General features: G+C 46.0%; 10 protein-coding genes across 10 annotated transcripts; 3 read left to right on the forward strand and 7 right to left on the reverse strand.

Annotated features, from left to right (window-relative positions):
• Positions 1–5: 5 nt before the first annotated feature.
• On the reverse strand, positions 6–1,378 carry J056_000951 (DNA damage-inducible protein 1; the record flags this gene model as incomplete). The annotated part of the gene is made up of 4 exons (XM_009270579.1): positions 6–329; positions 379–496; positions 546–1,300; positions 1,346–1,378. 4 exons carry the CDS (start codon positions 1,376–1,378, stop codon positions 6–8), a joined length of 1,230 nt encoding a protein of 409 aa, XP_009268854.1.
• A 94-nt stretch (positions 1,379–1,472) lies between these two features.
• J056_000952 (DNA-binding protein REB1) lies at positions 1,473–2,947 on the reverse strand (the record flags this gene model as incomplete). The annotated part of the gene is made up of 2 exons (XM_009270580.1): positions 1,473–2,112; positions 2,175–2,947. 2 exons carry the CDS (start codon positions 2,945–2,947, stop codon positions 1,473–1,475), a joined length of 1,413 nt encoding a protein of 470 aa, XP_009268855.1.
• Positions 2,948–3,012: 65 nt separating this feature from the next.
• Positions 3,013–4,939, forward strand: J056_000953 (SCF E3 ubiquitin ligase complex F-box protein grrA; the record flags this gene model as incomplete). Its single annotated transcript, XM_009270581.1, has 2 exons — positions 3,013–3,771; positions 3,821–4,939. The coding sequence occupies 2 exons, from the start codon at positions 3,013–3,015 to the stop codon at positions 4,937–4,939; spliced, it is 1,878 nt and encodes a 625-aa protein (XP_009268856.1).
• A 166-nt stretch (positions 4,940–5,105) lies between these two features.
• On the reverse strand, positions 5,106–5,561 carry J056_000954 (Small COPII coat GTPase SAR1; the record flags this gene model as incomplete). The annotated part of the gene is made up of 1 exon (XM_009270582.1): positions 5,106–5,561. The coding sequence occupies one exon, from the start codon at positions 5,559–5,561 to the stop codon at positions 5,106–5,108; it is 456 nt and encodes a 151-aa protein (XP_009268857.1).
• Positions 5,562–5,921: 360 nt separating this feature from the next.
• J056_000955 (Nucleoporin nup45) lies at positions 5,922–7,222 on the forward strand (the record flags this gene model as incomplete). The annotated part of the gene is made up of 3 exons (XM_009270583.1): positions 5,922–5,977; positions 6,022–6,435; positions 6,487–7,222. The coding sequence occupies 3 exons, from the start codon at positions 5,922–5,924 to the stop codon at positions 7,220–7,222; spliced, it is 1,206 nt and encodes a 401-aa protein (XP_009268858.1).
• Positions 7,223–7,270: 48 nt separating this feature from the next.
• J056_000956 (uncharacterized protein) lies at positions 7,271–7,889 on the reverse strand (the record flags this gene model as incomplete). The annotated part of the gene is made up of 4 exons (XM_009270584.1): positions 7,271–7,328; positions 7,486–7,594; positions 7,642–7,663; positions 7,710–7,889. 4 exons carry the CDS (start codon positions 7,887–7,889, stop codon positions 7,271–7,273), a joined length of 369 nt encoding a protein of 122 aa, XP_009268859.1.
• A 67-nt stretch (positions 7,890–7,956) lies between these two features.
• On the forward strand, positions 7,957–8,911 carry J056_000957 (uncharacterized protein; the record flags this gene model as incomplete). Its single annotated transcript, XM_009270585.1, has 3 exons — positions 7,957–7,993; positions 8,048–8,619; positions 8,675–8,911. 3 exons carry the CDS (start codon positions 7,957–7,959, stop codon positions 8,909–8,911), a joined length of 846 nt encoding a protein of 281 aa, XP_009268860.1.
• A 297-nt stretch (positions 8,912–9,208) lies between these two features.
• On the reverse strand, positions 9,209–11,110 carry J056_000958 (High-affinity glucose transporter ght1; the record flags this gene model as incomplete). Its single annotated transcript, XM_009270586.1, has 5 exons — positions 9,209–9,843; positions 9,898–10,341; positions 10,382–10,926; positions 10,976–10,999; positions 11,046–11,110. 5 exons carry the CDS (start codon positions 11,108–11,110, stop codon positions 9,209–9,211), a joined length of 1,713 nt encoding a protein of 570 aa, XP_009268861.1.
• A 973-nt stretch (positions 11,111–12,083) lies between these two features.
• On the reverse strand, positions 12,084–14,000 carry J056_000959 (High-affinity glucose transporter ght2; the record flags this gene model as incomplete). The annotated part of the gene is made up of 7 exons (XM_009270587.1): positions 12,084–12,604; positions 12,672–12,677; positions 12,726–13,169; positions 13,214–13,381; positions 13,428–13,816; positions 13,866–13,889; positions 13,936–14,000. The coding sequence occupies 7 exons, from the start codon at positions 13,998–14,000 to the stop codon at positions 12,084–12,086; spliced, it is 1,617 nt and encodes a 538-aa protein (XP_009268862.1).
• A 1,133-nt stretch (positions 14,001–15,133) lies between these two features.
• On the reverse strand, positions 15,134–17,074 carry J056_000960 (Hexose transporter 2; the record flags this gene model as incomplete). Its single annotated transcript, XM_009270588.1, has 6 exons — positions 15,134–15,703; positions 15,879–16,243; positions 16,289–16,456; positions 16,507–16,892; positions 16,940–16,963; positions 17,010–17,074. The coding sequence occupies 6 exons, from the start codon at positions 17,072–17,074 to the stop codon at positions 15,134–15,136; spliced, it is 1,578 nt and encodes a 525-aa protein (XP_009268863.1).
• Between the last annotated feature and the right edge of the window lie 498 nt (positions 17,075–17,572).

Here is a 17,572-nt window from a genome sequence, read left to right on the forward strand (position 1 = left end):
CTAAACTAAAACAGCAAGCTAGACGCGTACTCAATGTTGCCATTCGTCGATCTGAGAGCTTGAATAGCTTCTTCTCTGCCCACACCTAACTCCATCAACTTTGCTATTTTCTCTTCACTTATACCGTTGTTACTCCTATTTGAATCTGTATTTGTAGATGCTGCAGGATGAGATTGAGAAGCCGTGCTGCTTCCACCTAGAGTAGCGCCTGAGCCTGGGAACTTATCACCAGAGTGTGGTGGTATCGATGGCTGTTGAGCAATACCGCCTCCCTCTGCCGATTCCAACTGAGCTGGATCTTGATGGTTGTTCTTTGGTATCTCATGTTCCTAAGAGGTTGGGTTAGCGTGGGTGCGCTGTAGTGAAAGCTACACCTACTGCCAAGAAAGGAATAACTATGTCTTGAATAATCATAGCGTTTTGCCGCAAGTCAATTACAGCTTGATGACGCTTGAGCATATCTAAACCGAACAATAGATCAACGCCACTGCCTTCACTGAGAGGAAGAGTGAGTTTATATGTCTTACCAACCACACAATACGTACGTCACAGTGAATGAACACTGTAGGAGTATATCACCAATCTGCATAGGTGCAGCGTGAATTCTTCCCAAGATCTTCGCAGTTCCTACACCTCGTGCAATACCTTGAAAGCGTGTATCAAGAAGACGCATGAGGTTGCAATCTTCAGCGCACTTTGGACTCATAATTGTATTTTGAGCGCCTGAATCGACGAAAGCTTTAACGTGGTGTTTGTTAACCTGTGTATCGATATAAAGCATCTCAACCATCCCGAATGTTTCTGGATTGTATTCGATTGCACGTTCAAACGACTCAGCTACGGCTTGTTGACGTATTTCTTCTTCGATCCGCTTCTGCGAGTCGATATCGAATGGATCTGAATTGAGCATTTCAGCCTGTTGGGTTTCAGCAACGTGTTTATTACGAACAGCTTGCTGCATCAGTTCGTAGAATTTCGGTGGATTCTTCTCTGCTGCTTCTGCTAGTTCTGGCTGTACCTGCTTCATCTGCTCGAGCAAATCTCGATTTCCTAGCAATTGTAGTCTCATCATCTCGCCGTCGTGTGCAACTTCTTTGCCCGCCACTTGAACCTTCCTTCTCAATCCGAGCATAGCATCTGCTGTGATGCCCTCGTCTTTGAGCTTGCGCGTGGGTTCTAAACTCAACTCGCTGTCGACATGTGTTATAATCTGCTCAGATGGTGGTATTTCTGACTCTGCCTCAAGCAGTGCTTGTAGATTATCCATTTCCATATCCGCACTGACTTCGAGCGTGTAAGTCTGCTAAGCTTGTGAGATTTGTATATGTGTGTGGCTGTATCCCACCTGTCCACTGTCCGTGACAAATGTCAAGAACATGGTGGTATATGATAAACAAGTTTAGATTATATTGATTGCCATACATTGATTGCGTTACATTGCTACACTTAATAAATATACTCGTTAGTTCCTTCTATTCCCCTCCGTCGCTCTCCTCGCTCTCCGCGTACACCACATCATCATTCTCGCTCTTCCCCTCAATCTCCCTTCGGAATGTCGACTTGACTCTCTCCATCAGCTTCTCAAACGGCAGCGACGTTGCCAGCTCTTTATCCATCCCGCAACTCCTGTACGTGATGTAACGCCACTGGTCTCTGAGCGTCTTGACAGACCACTCCCCCTTATACGTATCCATGCCCAGCGACTTGAAATTGATCACCCCACGCTCCTTGATATTCATGTCAAGTACGTGTTTAATCAGTATACCACAATCAGACCGCCTGAAATCTGATCCTGACCGGCGATTCGGAAGGTCACGTCCGCGTAGCTCATCTTCCCATTTGATACGACACTGGTGTGCTGAACGCTTTCTGCCCATCTTCTCCTGTACAGTGACCCAGAAAGGATCGTGTCCATCTCTAGTCACGTGGTTTCGCTCATTCATCATTGGTATTACGATTGAGAGGTACTCATTCTTTTCATCCTCCGACCACAGTCCTTTGCGTCTTTCTGGACAAACAAACATTCGGCGGTAATGATCAGAGCACTCGTTAGCTGGACGCTCGACGATGTGCGATATTTTTGTCCAAGAAGTTCCAAGTTGGGCATGTGCACTGCGTGAGAGTTAGTTTTTTTTTTTTTTGCATGTTTGCAGTCGTTCAAATGTTTCACTCACTCTAACAACCTATCGTCCTCGTCTTTCGTCCAGATTCCTTTGTTTGCATAAGGATGCCATCGAGCTCGAACATGCGTGTACACACTTGCTAGCACTCTATGTGGGACACATTCGGTAAGGTCACACCAGAAGTTGTCTCTGTTTTTCTCCTTCTTTGAAGCAAATATCCTCTCTCGGAGTTGATCATCGTCCAGGTTGTTGGTAATTTTGTACTTGCTTATCCAGTCATAGACGATTCTCCTCTCTTCTTCGTCGAATGTACCTTGTTTGATTTTCGTGAAATTATCATTGATTATCTTTATTTGAGGTGGGTATAGCCATCTAGTGTAGCGGTGTTCAGGAAGAACAGGCTCTGTCTCCCAGCCTTTATGAATTTTTCTGCCTTTTTTATGTAATTCTTCTGATTGAGGTACAATTGTTGAAGGTGCATCGTGTGGTAGCACTGGATCTGTGACGCTGTTGCTGCTGTTGACGTCATTTCCGCGTGTCTTTTTATCCTTACTCGTGCTATCTATGCCATTTGTGCCATCGAAGGTTTGCTTTTTCTTTGACTTGTTGCGGTCAGATTCCTTGTACTCCTTGAGGGGAGCTAGAGAGGCTTCCGAATTAGGCTCCATTTTTACTCTCTTTCTTTCAGCGACGTCTGTATCTGCCTTCTCGGACCTACTCGAGAGATGGCCACGGCTGCTACGACGCTTACGATTAACTTTCCTGATAGAATCCTTCACAACTAAATCTAAAGAATCCGCGATAACTTGACTTAGTGAGATCATATTTATTTGCCGTATTTGGAGATATCCCACTCGTGACGGTGTACCACCAAGAGAAAGGCAGAGGAATGGACACGCCTGGTTCGCCAACGCCCTCAAACACATCTCTATCGTCGATCAACGATGAAAACGATATTAACTTTGAGACTGAAATACTCCAATCTCTCGCACTCGGTGAGTTGGCGGGTGCGCAAATGACCCCTAAAGGTGGCGCAAGGAATTCAATTTCATTATCTATGGCATCAGCTCCAGCCACTGAACCACTGGAGAATCCAAATGGTCCAATCAGCAAACTCCCACTCGAGATACTCATACACATCTTACGTCTGCTCAACAACCCAACGCACCTCCTCAACAATTTACTCGTTTGTAGGACTTGGTGTGCCTGTGGAATCGAGATTCTCTGGCATCGCCCTTCCTTCCCTGCCGCGACTCCTTATGTCAAGTTCGCGCACATAATCGGTGGGCTGTATTCCAACGCGCCTACTTTTCAATACTCAAACTACGTCAAGCGTCTCAATTTTTCTAATATTCACAATTGGATTACTGATCCTTACTTCCTCCCTGTGGCAAAGTGTCTCCGTCTCGAACGGCTGACGTTGACCGGTTGCAAGAGTCTTAGTGATAGTAGCCTGGAATTCGTTCTCGAGAACTGCAAAAACATACTGGCTTTGGATTTATCTGGTATAAACAAAATGTCAGACAAGACACTCAAGGTTATTGCCAATAACTGCAAGAAGCTTCAAGGAATGAATTTGACAGACTGCGAGAGTATTTCTGACGAAGGCGTTGTTGAGCTTGCTAGAGGTTGTCAGCATATGAGAAGGGTGCGTGTCTTGATTTCCTCCCTTGCCATCGTTGACTTAGATATTTTAGTTGAAATTGTGCAATCTGAGGCAGATATCTGATATCACCGTTATAGCTATAGCTGAGAATTGTCCAGATTTGCTAGAGGTAGACTTCACAAAGTGCTCCATCTCATCCTCCTCTGTCAGTTTATTTTGGAAGAATGGCATTGGGGCACGTGAATTCAGATTAGGACAGTGTGCCTTTATAGATGACTCAGCATTCCCTTCACCCTCTACAACATCAAACATTCCTCATCACTACACACTAATCACCCAGCCACAAGTAAAACACTTTGAAGTCCTCCGTCATCTCGATCTAACGAGCTGCACATCGATAACCGACGAAGCGATAAAAGGAATCATAGCGCATGCGCCCAAAGTGCGAAATTTAGTTCTAGCGAAATGTTCCAATCTCACCGACGTTGCGATCAAAAACATATCAAAATTAGGAAAAGCTCTTCATTCATTACACCTTGGACACGTAACGGCGATTACCGACGAGAGTATTATAGTACTTGCTAGGATGTGCACGCGTATCAGATATATAGATCTGGCATGCTGTCCCAACTTGACGGACAATTCTATCACAGAACTGGCCAGAAACATGCCGAAATTGAAGCGTATTGGATTGGTGAGAGTGACAAATCTAACGGACATTTCCATTATAGCGCTCTGCGATCACTATACGCAGCTCGAGAGGATACATTTATCTTATTGCGAGAAGATCACAGTAGATGCCGTACACCATCTCGTAGCCAGGCTCCAAAAGCTGACGCATCTCTCGCTCAGCGGTATACCAGATTTTAGGAGGCCTGAGTTGCAGAGGTTCTGTCGAGCGCCACCAAAGGAATTCAGCGAGCACCAACGTCAAGTATTCTGTGTATTCAGCGGTAAAGGGATACACGACTTAAGAGCATACATGCAGGAGGAGTACATGAGAGCTCGAAGAAGCCTGTTTGAGGACATACCACCATTCCAGAATGCGAGCGAGGGCGGAAGCGAGGCGAGCTCAAGCCCGGCAAGAACAAGACCTAACAGAATGTTAGAGGCTCTGGGTCTGAGCAGCTCAGATACGCAGCAGCTTGGCCTATCCAACGCTGAACTACGCCAGTTGGCGCTGTCTAACTTTGAGCAGCACAATCGGTAGCATAATAATACAACATATAGCATAGCATATTCACTTTATTTTAGAGCAAACTTTTTTTAGTAATTGTTATTTAAATTACTCTTTTTGCATTGATTGAGACATATTTACTTGGGATAGATAGCCACATGAATAGAAAAGGAATCATGAATTTGAGTGAATAAAGTCATTACATGTATTGCGAGATCCATCTGAAGCCTTCACCGTAGCCTTGACGCATAACGACGGAGCACATGAAGACTTCAATAGGACGAATGTCTTTAAGGGGTACCTTGCCCTTGCCGGTAGTTTGCCAGAGACCGAGAGACTGACGGAGTTCTTCTTCAGAGACAGCGCCAGGAGCGTCAATCTTGTTACCGAGAACGAGGAAAGGAACCCTAGAGAGTTCCTCGATGGAGAGCAGAGCGTCGAGCTCTATTCTAGTCTCGTTCATTCTCTCCACGTCTTGACTGTCGACTAGGAAGACAACGCCGTCAACTTCAGGGAAGTAGTCCTTCCACAGTCTTCTCGCTTGTTGGTGACCGCCTAGATCGTAAGTGGTGAATTTAACAGCGCCAATAGCGAGTTCTTCCGAGGTTGGGTGCAAAGTCGGCTGGAGTGTTGCCAGTCTGTCGTTCTTAAGCATGTGGAGGAGTGTCTGTGAATTGGTGTGTTGGTTAGCAGATAGCTGGGGAGCGGCGGGGATCGACCCACAGTCTTTCCTGCATTATCCAAACCAAGGAACAAGATCTTGGCATTCTTGCTGGCGAGTCCTGAGCGGCGGCGGTGTGAGCTGTTTGTGTCGTGTGTTGTGATTGTGATTAACACACCTAAAGAAGCGAGTACGTCCCAGAACCAATCTAAAATCCACCTAATGTGTATCAATGTGCTGCTCTCTCGATGTGCTTCTTTCTCCCCACATTTTTAAATTTCGTCGTCGTCGTCGAGTGCCAAACGTACTCGAGTGCAGACTTAGATTACAGCGTCAACGAAAGTTGAAAAATAAATGTCGCTATTTGGAAATAACAGCGGTGCCGGTGCAGGCGCAGGTGGTGGATTTAGGTGGGTTTATTCCCTATGTCCCTGCATCCTGCTCAATCTTACAGCTTTGGTCAATCTTCGCAGCAGCAGCAACCTGCTCAGTCTGGCGGATTCAGCTTTGGTGGCGCATCTGGATCCACAGCGCCTAAGCCATCTCTCTTTGGTGCGGCTGCTGGTACTAGCAACAGCGCGTCAACTGGGACTACCACTCAACAGCCTCCATCGAGTGGATTTGGAGGATTTGGAGGATTCGGTCAGCAGCAAACTTCCCAGCAACCCGGTCAACAAACACAACAGCCAGCCCAAACTGGTGGTTTGTTTGGAAGTCAACCACCAGCTTCATCGACGACGGGCACGGGTTTTGGAGGTTTTGGACAGTCGCAGCCACAGCCACTGCAACAGCAACAACCTCAGCAGTCTCAGCAGCCCGCTACTTCGAATAGCGCCTTAGGGTTTGGGTTGGGAGGTGGGAGCACCGCGTGAGTATCTCAGATGCAGCACTACGCGCTCATACTGACAAACTACAATAGCAATACAACAGGTGCTTTCGGAAGTACGATTGGTGGTGGATTGGCTGGCACAGGTGGTCCGAATAACTCACAACAGCCCCAGCAATCACTCACCCGGACAACTAAATACAACGACCTCTCAGACGCACATAAGAAAGTGATAGACGATATAGATGCCCACATACAAGGTAGAAACCACATAGCATTGAACCTCAAGTCGGAGCCACTGGGCAAGGACGTGGATAGATCATCAGTGCTGCTTGAGCAAGTATCGAACGATTTGATGAGTCTGAAGAGCACACTTTCGCACACTTCAGCTGCTCTCGACAGTCTCAAAGAGGACACAGACACTGATACAGTCCGAGCACTCACCATGACGCGCATAATTGATGGCTACAAACGCCCACAAGAGAGTGGCGCGTGGCTCAAAACATATAGGGACTTCCCTCATGAGTACTTTACACAAATGTCAGTAGATCTTAAAGACAGAGCGACTAAATATACCAGTACACTTGAGCAGATAGAAAGACATTTGAGATATCTGCTCAGCACCAACAGCCAGCAGCAGGCCATGTACACACCACACAGTATCGCTCAAATACTGCAAACGCAGCATTCAACCTTTATGAGTCTCGCAAGCCACGTCGCAGAGCTGCAGAGCGCGACGGAAGGACTCAAGGAGGGATACAGGGATATATGGAGAAACAAGACCAAATCGTACGCTGATCCGTTCACGCTGCCGAATGAAGGCGCTTAGAGGGTGAAGATAAAGTGTAATTTATTCTAGTATTGATTTTTAAGGTGATTAGACCAATTTCGTGAAGAGCTTTGGAGCAGCGCAGTCGTCGACGGCGTGCAAGAAGCTGTAAGGGGTGAGAGGGGTGTGTGCGTGCTGCGGTTTACTCACTGGACTATAAATCGGGGAAATGTTATTGGTTAAGCATAACAGTTAAGGCAGATTACTTACGCCTGTAGAAAGAATCACTTAGATATCGTTGCTAGCCTATGAATCGCACTCACATTTCCTCAGCACAGTTCTCGCCTTCGAATCCTTTGCCTGCTTCGACTTTTTCGTTGCAGTGCTCGAAGTGGTGCTTCAAGTGAGCGACGTGGGAGTTGTTCTCACATTCTGAATAAGCGTCAGGAGTGCGGCGTACAGCAAGCAGATTCATTCACCTTCACGGATAGCTGGGTAGATCTGAGTGGCATGAGAAGGCTAAGCGTTGTGAGCCAGCAACACTCACATCTTCTGGCTCCTCTTCCTCCTCCTCTTCTTCCTCCTCTTCCTTGTCTTCAGATTCCTGTTGTGGCTCTTCCTGTGTCTCTTCCTGTGGCTGCTCCTGTGGCTGCTCCTCGCCCTCATCTGCGTACCCAACTGAGTAGACCGCGTCGACTGCTGAACTTAAATAATCTGCTAATCCCATTTTCTGCTCTTTGGATATTTGAATTCCTCGGTGTGTTGGTTAGAAACGACGAAGCGAAAAAAACTAAATGGAGTTCTGGGATATGTTCAAGACGCGCAAAGCTGGTGTGTCGTAGGCGTTGAGTGTCTATTAGCTTCTGTTCATGCGCCACAAATTAGATATCCTGCGCCTCGTCGACGCTGCCCAGTCTGGCTGTGAAATTAGGCAGGCGAGGGTAGAGGTCTATTCACTGCAGAAGACTTTCAACGACGCCGTTGATCTCCTTCCCTCATTCGATCAGAAGAGCTACTCCACTCAGCTCGTTCAGATTGCAAGTATCCTCAACGAGAAGGAAGCTGCAGTAGCGCCGAAACCCAAATTCAGCTTTAAAGATAAAGCACGTGCAAGACAGGCCGCATCTGTAACTACTGCAAGTGCTGGGAGTGCTGGGAACGCTTCAATTGGCCCTGCTAAGACTACGCTAGACCAGCACCTTCACCCCCACAATCACGAGTCAGCCTTGGCAGCTACAGATATACACCACACGCTACATATCATCAACGCCCATCAAGGCGGTCTCACTGTCGATCGCGTCTCCGATAGCGTCCTCGTCGCTCCTGCAGACACTCACTCACCGTCTAGCTGCCACATCCACAATGTAGAACGAAGCATAATCAACCTCATTCGGGTAGACGGCAGTCTGTTCCTCAATAACATCAACCACGCTATCATTATAGCTGAATGTCATCAGGTGCGTTAGTACTTTTGCTGTTTGAGACATTCGGGAATGACTGACACGTTTTTAGTTCCGTATACACAAATCTCACAACGTTACCATCGCACTCTCCATTTCTTCCACTGCTATCATGGAATCGTGCACCAACATCACTTTCGTCAAGCATCCAAAGGCTACGAACATACCCGTGGTATCTGACTTTGATGATCCCGTTTCTTCATCCAATTTCACATATAGCGAGAACACCGGGCGAGTTGAGGATATAGTAAAGCAGCCCACTCTCGCACAGTTAGCATACCTTCCTTAATTCATTACTCCACGCTAGCATATGCAAGATCTTTGTACACCACCAATACATTCATAGACGTTGCACACTCCAAATGCAAGCCAGGCATCATCCAATATACCTAAATCCATTTGATTTATTCTGATAGTACAACATAAAAGAAAAAAAAGAAAAGTCCCGTTGCAATTAGCAGTGGATAGCTTTTAAGCATATTTGAAAGTAAGTAAGTAATTAAAATCAGAGAGCATCTCCAAGAATGTTCCACATCCCGTAGAAACGATAAATTCAAGCACGAGCGAAAGACCGGTTTCCTCAAATCTAAGCTGATTCCTTCTTCGATGTATACTCGCGGTGACCTGAAGCTTGCGAGTTTTCATCGCTCTCGAATCTCTTATCAGAGTGATCGACATTGTCAGAATGCTCGATATTTTCCGGATTACCATAGATATCCATCTTGTTGGCCTCCATGACATCTCTCCTGGAATTGTAACCGGGTGGGACCCACTTCTCGCTTGCCCAGGCTGTCAAGCCCTTCGTGGAGTACATTATGTCCACATTCTCGAGCGATAAACCTGCGGTTTCGTAGAGGAAGAAGAAGACAAAGACTGACGCGAAGAGATTGCAGCCAGCGAAGATGTAACCGTAAGCGAAGCCAATGTCACCAGTGATGAATGGCGAAAAGAAGGAGATAAGGAAGTTCCACGTCCAGTTCGAAGCCGTCGCCAGCGATGCCTGTCTTGCTCTTGTTCTCGTTGGGAACGTCTCACCAGTGACAATCCAGCAAGCTGGACCCCAAGTAGTGGCGTAACTGGCAATGAACAAGCAAGCTGAGACAATCATGAGATCTCCCATACCTTCGTATTCGCTTGGAGGGCGACAAACACCGACGGAGGCGAAAATAAGCAGCCAAATCTTTATAGCAGTTAGCAAAATGCAGTTACTCTCGGAGACAACTCACTGCTATGGAAAAGTTAGCATGATCTAGGAGAAAGATTTTCACTACTCACTTTGCCATAAACCTCCAATGTAAAGTGGTCTACGACGTCCATAGTGTTCTAGCACATAAAGACTGAAGAAGACGCAAACAAAGTTCACAACACCCATAATAATTTGTGTAATGTAAGAATCTTCGATACCAACCGACTGGAAGATAGTGGCACCGTAGTAGAAGAAGTAGTTGGCACCAGTCAGCTGTTGCAGACTTTGCATCATCATTCCAAGGAAGGTTCTGTAGGCCAATTTCTTCGAGCCAGGAGAGCCGACGAAACATTCAATCCACGACTGCCAGAATGGAGCGTCATTCTCCCTCTCCATGTTGATATTTGTTTCAATTTCGCGGTAGTCATGCTCAACAACAGCTCTATCATAGTCTGTCTTGATACCTCTAATTCTTTCGAGCGCATTTCTTGCGTCGTCGGTTCTGTCGTTTTTCATGAGCCAACGTGGTGATTCTGAGATTATCAGCAAAACCCCGAGAAATCATCAAGCTACCCACCTGGAAACCGAGCGTGAAAGTGAGTGCATAACCAAGACCAACGATGATTCTCCAACTCGCGTCACTGTCTAGCTGGCGGGTACCGTAACAAAAGCAATATGCCAAAAGCATACCAAATGTAATGGCAAGTTGGTAGCAAGCAACCGCTGTACCTCTGAAAGAAGCTACGACGCACTCGGACATGTACATTGGTACCGCTGCTGATAAAGCACCAACACCCAGACCAGCTATCAGTCTACCGACTGCGAATTGCTGCCACACTTCAAATGTAGTGATCTGTACGAGGAATCCAATACTGACTACGATACACTCGATCGTCATGGCCCATCTTCTCCCTAAAAAGTCCGCGAGAGGAGCACCAAGAAGAGCACCACCAAAGGTACCGATCGACAAAAGACCAACGATAAGACCCTCTCTGACTCGGGAAAACTCGTAAGTCTCGCAGTTCATACCATTAGCATCACATCCCTCTTGAATGTCCGAAAATCGCTCGAGGAAGTCCCTCATGAGAAGCATGTCTGATATCATACCAATATCATAACTTAGTGCGCTGTGAGCGGGGAGGTCTCGTAATGACATTCTGTACTCACCCAAAAACCATACCTCCAACGGAGCTGCAGGTCTCAGTTAGTGGTGTTTTGCGGAGATGCGGGGCCCTACGATAGTGCTGCTATGAAAATTGTCACAAGCCCTAGCGGCTGTCCATGTACTTTAAAATTAAACATTGTGGTTGTAGTTCGAGATGAAAGGGCAGCTCGGATTGACTTTACAAGTATGGTATATGAATGCGTACCTGATGGTCATGTGCACGTCATACGGTGCGCATACGGAACTCTTCCTTGTTTGATGATCACCGGGGGTGACTCAATGCGGATAAAATCCCCAAGAATGCTAAGGGAAGAGCTTCTTCGTATCTCATAATCTGGTCTAGCTGCATTATCGAGAATGCTAAACGGGGTATTGCGGGAATTATGCATGCATGGCGGCTATAATTTCAATACTTGTCAAAAATAAAAACAAAGACGCTAAACTTCCATCTGAGTGTCTTCAGGTACGCTGTTGTTTCAGTAAGTTGTAAAAGACTGACACCGGAACACTTCCGTATACACAAATCTTACAATGTCATCATCCTACTTTTTACTTTTTGTCCGTTATCATACGACCGCATAATGGCACCCCTTTCGTCAAGAAACCGAAGCGTGCTGGCACATCGGAAGCCTCCGACATGGCTGATCACGTCTCTTGATCTAATTTAAAGGATCATGGGAACTCTGGGCTGACTGAGGATATTTCTAGATGCGTTCTTATCATACTACAAGTATATATTGCTGAGATGTCTTTTTTTCAGTAACTCATTTACAACACTACCATACTCAATATGCAAGATCTTCATACAAAAACAGATGATGCAAACTCTCGCTACTAAGGGATATCACTGACTGCAATCACGATCTCGCCCCAACTGCAAGCCCCGCCCAGTCACATATCTAAGTCGGCTAAAGTTTAAAGTAAATTTATTCGAAAAATTTGATAATACAGGCATCATTTTGATGACATTAGGAAGCCTTTAGCAATTCGTGATCACCAGTTATGGATAGATTAGTAGGTAACTTGAAATATTGGAGAGCTGTCCTTTGCATCCGGCAGAAATGAAAAAATTGATGAAAAGTGAGATGAAGTCTTCCATGCAGCTTACATTTAAGCTTTGTTTCCTGCATCGTCGTTATTTCCTGATGATTGAGAGAATCTGTCACCGTCAGAGTGATCGAACGTGTACTTTTCAGCGTTCGAAGACTCCAAAGCATCTCCCCTTCGAGACATTCCTGGTGGAATCCATTTTTCTGAGCCCCAAGCTGTCAAACCTTTCGTTGAATACATCTCATTGACGGCCTCCAAAGACAAATCAGCAGTTTCGTAGAGGAAGAAGAAGACAAAGACTGACGCGAAGAGATTGCAGCCAGCGAAGATGTAACCGTAAGCGAAGCCAATGTCACCAGTGATGAATGGCGAAAAGAAGGAGATAAGGAAGTTCCACGTCCAGTTCGAAGCCGTCGCCAGCGATGCCTGTCTTGCTCTTGTTCTCGTTGGGAACGTCTCACCAGTGATAATCCAACACCCTGGTCCCCACGTTGCGGCATAGCTGGCAATAAACAGACAAGCTGAGACAATCATGAGATCTCCCATTCCATCGTACTCCGCTGGAGGACGTGCAACCCCTACTGAAGCAAAAACAAGCAACCAAATCTGAGACAAAATTAGCAACGATTTTATCGAAATTTCTCTTACTCACACCTGTGAAAGAGTCATTAAGGGTTCAAGAGGAAGATTTCCGCTACTCACTTTGCCATAAACCACCGATGTAAAGTGGTTTACGACGACCAAAGTGCTCCAAGATGTAAAGACTAGCAAAAACGCAAACGAAGTTCACGACCCCGAGAATTATTTGGGTAATGTAAGAGTCATCGATACCGACAGACTGGAAGATAGTGGCACCGTAGTAGAAGAAGTAGTTGGCACCAGTCAGCTGTTGCAGACTTTGCATCATCATTCCAAGGAAGGTTCTGTAGGCCAATTTCTTCGAGCCAGGAGAGCCGACGAAACATTCAATCCACGACTGCCAGAATGGAGCGTCATTCTCCCTCTCCATGTTGATATTTGTTTCAATTTCGCGGTAGTCATGCTCAACAACAGCTCTATCATAGTCTGTCTTGATACCTCTAATTCTTTCGAGCGCATTTCTTGCGTCGTCGGTTCTGTCGTTTTTCATGAGCCAACGTGGTGATTCTGAGATTATCAGCAAAACCCCGAGAAATCATCAAGCTACCCACCTGGAAGGAACCAAATGCCAATTCCAAGGGTGAATGTAAACGCAAAACCGAGACCGATGATGATTCTCCAACTAGCGTCGCTATCTAATTGACGGGTACCAATACAGAAACAGTATGAAAGCAAGACACCTAAGGTGATTGCGAGCTGGTAGCAAGCGACAGCCGCACCTGTTCATAACGTTAGAGCAAAATTTTCTTCAAAGGGCACACCTACCTCTGAAAGACGCTACGACGCACTCGGACATGTACATTGGTACCGCTGCTGATAAAGCACCAACACCCAGACCAGCTATCAGTCTACCAACCGCGAGTTGCTGCCAGACAGTGAAGGTGGTTATCTGTATGAGGAATCCAATGCTGACGACGATACACTCAATTGTCATAGCCCATCTTCTGCCGAGGTAATCTGCAATAGGAGCACCAAAGATAGCACCGGCAAGGGTACCGATGGAGAGAAGACCGACGATAAGGCCTTCTCTGACTCTGGATAATTCATAGTTGCTACAGTTCATACCGTTGGAGTCACATCCTTCACGGATGTCTGAAAAACGCTCTAGGAAATCCCTCATGAGAAGCATGTCTGAGATCATACCGGTATCATATCTGGAGTGAATGTTAACGGCGGCATAACGCAGATTCAGTCTATACACACCCAAAGATACCTCCTCCGACAGATCTATGGGTCTTGATCAGTTGCAAAGTTCGGGGATGCGGGGACTTACGATAATAACGCAATGGAGATTGTCATAAGCCCCACCGGCTGACCCTTTATTTCGAAATTGATCATAGTGGTTGTAATTAGAGGCAAGATTAGGCTACTCGAGCTTTACATAAGTGCGAATGGGCACGGTCGAACATTACGACGAGCTGCATGATGAATTTGGTACCTGACTCTTGTCATGTGCAAGCAATACGAAGATAATCCAAATTCAATGGCAAAAAAAAGCCTGGATATAGACTGGTGCTCATTGATGGGTCGGCAGCCGTTTCCGTAACTACACACTCGCTCTCCAGCTGCCATAACCACAATTTTCACCGGAGTATACTATTTTCCGACCGCGTGTCTGAAAATCCATTCCTCAATATTTTTAACCACGCTACCAGCCTCGCGCTTATTAAAGCGAGGCCCATATGGTGCGTCGTTGTCACAAAAAGCTTAAAGAATGACAGCGGAGAGGTTCCGTCTATACCATCACATAACATGACTTGTTTACTATCCATTATCTAAACAGTCATCACGTTTTCCTGAACTCATACTTTCATCAACTGTCGGTCAAGTATACCAAAGCTGCTGTCTTACCAATGGTGTCTGACCTCAACGATGGTGTCTTCCTATTCAAATATCCTACTTTACATATCTGCTGTTCCCTCAGCATTGCTGCTCATCCCATCTTTAACAGACAAGCATCTCTTCAATCGTGATGATGATTCGGAAATATGAGACAACCATGAGCTGTCACAACGAGCATGCATTCATGAGATGGCATGCATTCCCGAAATGTATTCTTAGTAGCTACTCCACAAAGAACAGTGATCACCGATGATACGCTCTCTCTACGCGCTCATCCCGAAATCCACAATCACTATATCAATTTCACGCCATCTACAACGCACACAAATTCACAATCAAAATTCGAAAAGGGAGAATCAATGTGAACGTTACAGTGACACTCTTTCTGCACGATCATTTCAAAATCCGCAATCGCCATACCAATGTCACGCAATCTCAATGCACACATTCTTGGGAAGAAGCAAATTCATTTGAGAGCACAGGTATTATTTTATTTGCGCAAGAATTATCTAAGCAAGTCATAGTAAGCAATTAGTAAAATGAGAGCAAACCTTGGAAAGTTCTATGTCCTATAGAAGCGAAAAAGCAAATTAAAAAAGAGAGGAGGAATATAAGACTTCCTGAAAATCTTAAGCCTTCTTGGCTGCGTCTTCGTGCTGATCTGAAGCTTGAGAGAACCTCTCACCATCCTCAAATCTCTTGTCGACGTTCTCGCCATTCTCATCATGATATGTATCAAGCTTGGCCGACTCCATGACATCCCTCCTATTTTCATAGCCAGGAGGTGTCCAAGCTCTGCTCTTCCATGGCTTCAAGCCATCGGTTGAGTACATTTCGTCTACTGCCTCAAGAGATAAACCGGCAGTCTCGTAGAGGAAGAAGTATACGAAGACTGACGCAAATAAGTTACAGCCAGCGAAGACGTAACCATAGGCGAAGCCAATGTCACCAGTGATGAATGGTGAGAAGAACCCGATGAGGAAGTTCCATACCCAGTTTGATGCGGTGGCAATGGATGCTTGTCTGGCTCTGGTTCTCATTGGGAACGTTTCACCAGTGATAATCCAGCAGGCTGGACCCCAAGTAGTTGCGTAACTGGCAATGAACAAGCAAGCTGAGACAATCATGAGATTACCCATGCCCTCGTTCTGATCTGGTGGGCGAGCAACACCGACGGAGGCAAAAATGAAGAGCCAAATCTAAAGAGAGATTAGCAATGGCTAATGGTATCTATAAACTACTCACGGCTGTAGAAAAGTCAGTAATATTCAGGGAGGAAGATTTTCATGACTTACATTGCCAAAGACCACCCCAGAAGAGAGGACGACGACGTCCAAAGTTCTCTAAGACGTAAAGTGATGCGAATGTGCAAACGAAGTTGACGGCACCGAGAATGATTTGTGTGATGAACGAATCTGAGAGACCGACCGATTGGAAGATAGTGGCACCGTAGTAGAAGAAGTAGTTGGCACCAGTCAGCTGTTGCAGACTTTGCATCATCATACCAAGAAGCGTTCTGTAGACCAACTTCTTCGAGCCATGGTGACCAATGAAACACTCCACCCAGGACTGCCAGAATGGAGACTCAACTTGTCTTTCAATTTCAATACGGCCAGAAATCTCTAGGAAGTCGTGCTCGACAACGGTTCTTTCAAAGTCTGTCTCAGCACCTCTAATTCTCTCGAGCGCATGTCTTGCCTGTTCAGGCTTGTTGTTCTTCATCAACCAACGGGGAGATTCTAGCGCATCGTTAGTAAGGAAGGGTTGAAAACATAAGTATTCACCTGGTAAGAGCCAGATACCACAACCGAGAGTGCAAGTTAACACGAAACCGAGACCGATAATGATTCTCCAACTCGCGGCGCTCTCTAATTGACGAGTACCAATGCAGAAGCAGTATGACAGTAGAATACCGAAGGTGATTGCCAGTTGGTAACAAGCGACAGCCGTACCTGTTAAATGTGGTAAGATGAAGGCTTCCGTAGCTAGATGATAGTATTACCTCTGAAAGAGGCCACTACACACTCGGACATGTACATTGGTACAGCGGCGGACAACGCACCGACACCCAAACCGGCAATAAGTCTACCGACAGCGACTTGCTGCCAGACAGTGAAGGCAGCCATTTGAACGATAAATCCAATGCTGACGACGATACACTCGATAGTCATAGCCCATCTTCTGCCGAGGTAGTCGGCAATAGGAGCACCAAAAAGAGCACCAGCAAGGGTACCGATGGAGAGCAAACTGACGATAAGACCCTTTCTGACTCTTGAAAAGTCCATATCACAGTTCAATCCGTTAGGATCACAGTTTGTACGAATGTCTGAGAACCGTTCGAGGAAGTCATCCATCAGGACGATGTCTGAGATCTGACCGGTATCGTAACTGTGGCAGTGTCAGCGGCTATGCACAAGTACAATAACTGTACGCACCCGAAGATCATCCCTCCGACGGAGCTGTGGGATTCGTCAGTTGGAGTGCGGAGACGGATGCGGGGCCTACGTTAAAATGGCAATGAAAATAGACACAATGCCCAGCGGTTGATTATTATACTTGATGTTGGTCATTGTGGTTCTGGTTAAAGAGCAATTTGTCAGAATATTACAAGGAAAGCGCACATGCAATCCGTACCTGAGACGGCTGGTCACATGTCTGTTACGGAGCTACGGAGATCTATCCAAAATCTAGGTCCAACTAAATAAACTAATGTTAAAAAGTCTCATTATTTTTTTTGCGTTTTCTGGAACCCGCGGATCCACATTGATCTGCCCATCTCCACCTCCACAAGCTTAAGTGTCTGATAGCGGTATCTGACCGTATAGATAGCTTCTGATCTCTAAAAAAAGCTGGTCACAGTTTCGACCACGATCTCGTTCTCACTGGGCGTCATCAGATCCGTCGCTGTTTCAGATTGATTGACAGCGGACCGCTTCCGAAGTAACCTTACAAATCCAGTAACGTGACTTACGCTCACACCACCTCTTTAAAATCCATCATGTTATTTTGACTCAGCACTTTCGTCAAGAATCCGGAGGGTGTCAGGATGCGCTCTGATATGTGTCTAA

Source organism: Wallemia ichthyophaga, assembly GCF_000400465.1.
Source record: "Wallemia ichthyophaga EXF-994 unplaced genomic scaffold scaffold12, whole genome shotgun sequence".
Classification (NCBI taxonomy): Eukaryota; Fungi; Basidiomycota; class Wallemiomycetes; order Wallemiales; family Wallemiaceae; genus Wallemia; species Wallemia ichthyophaga.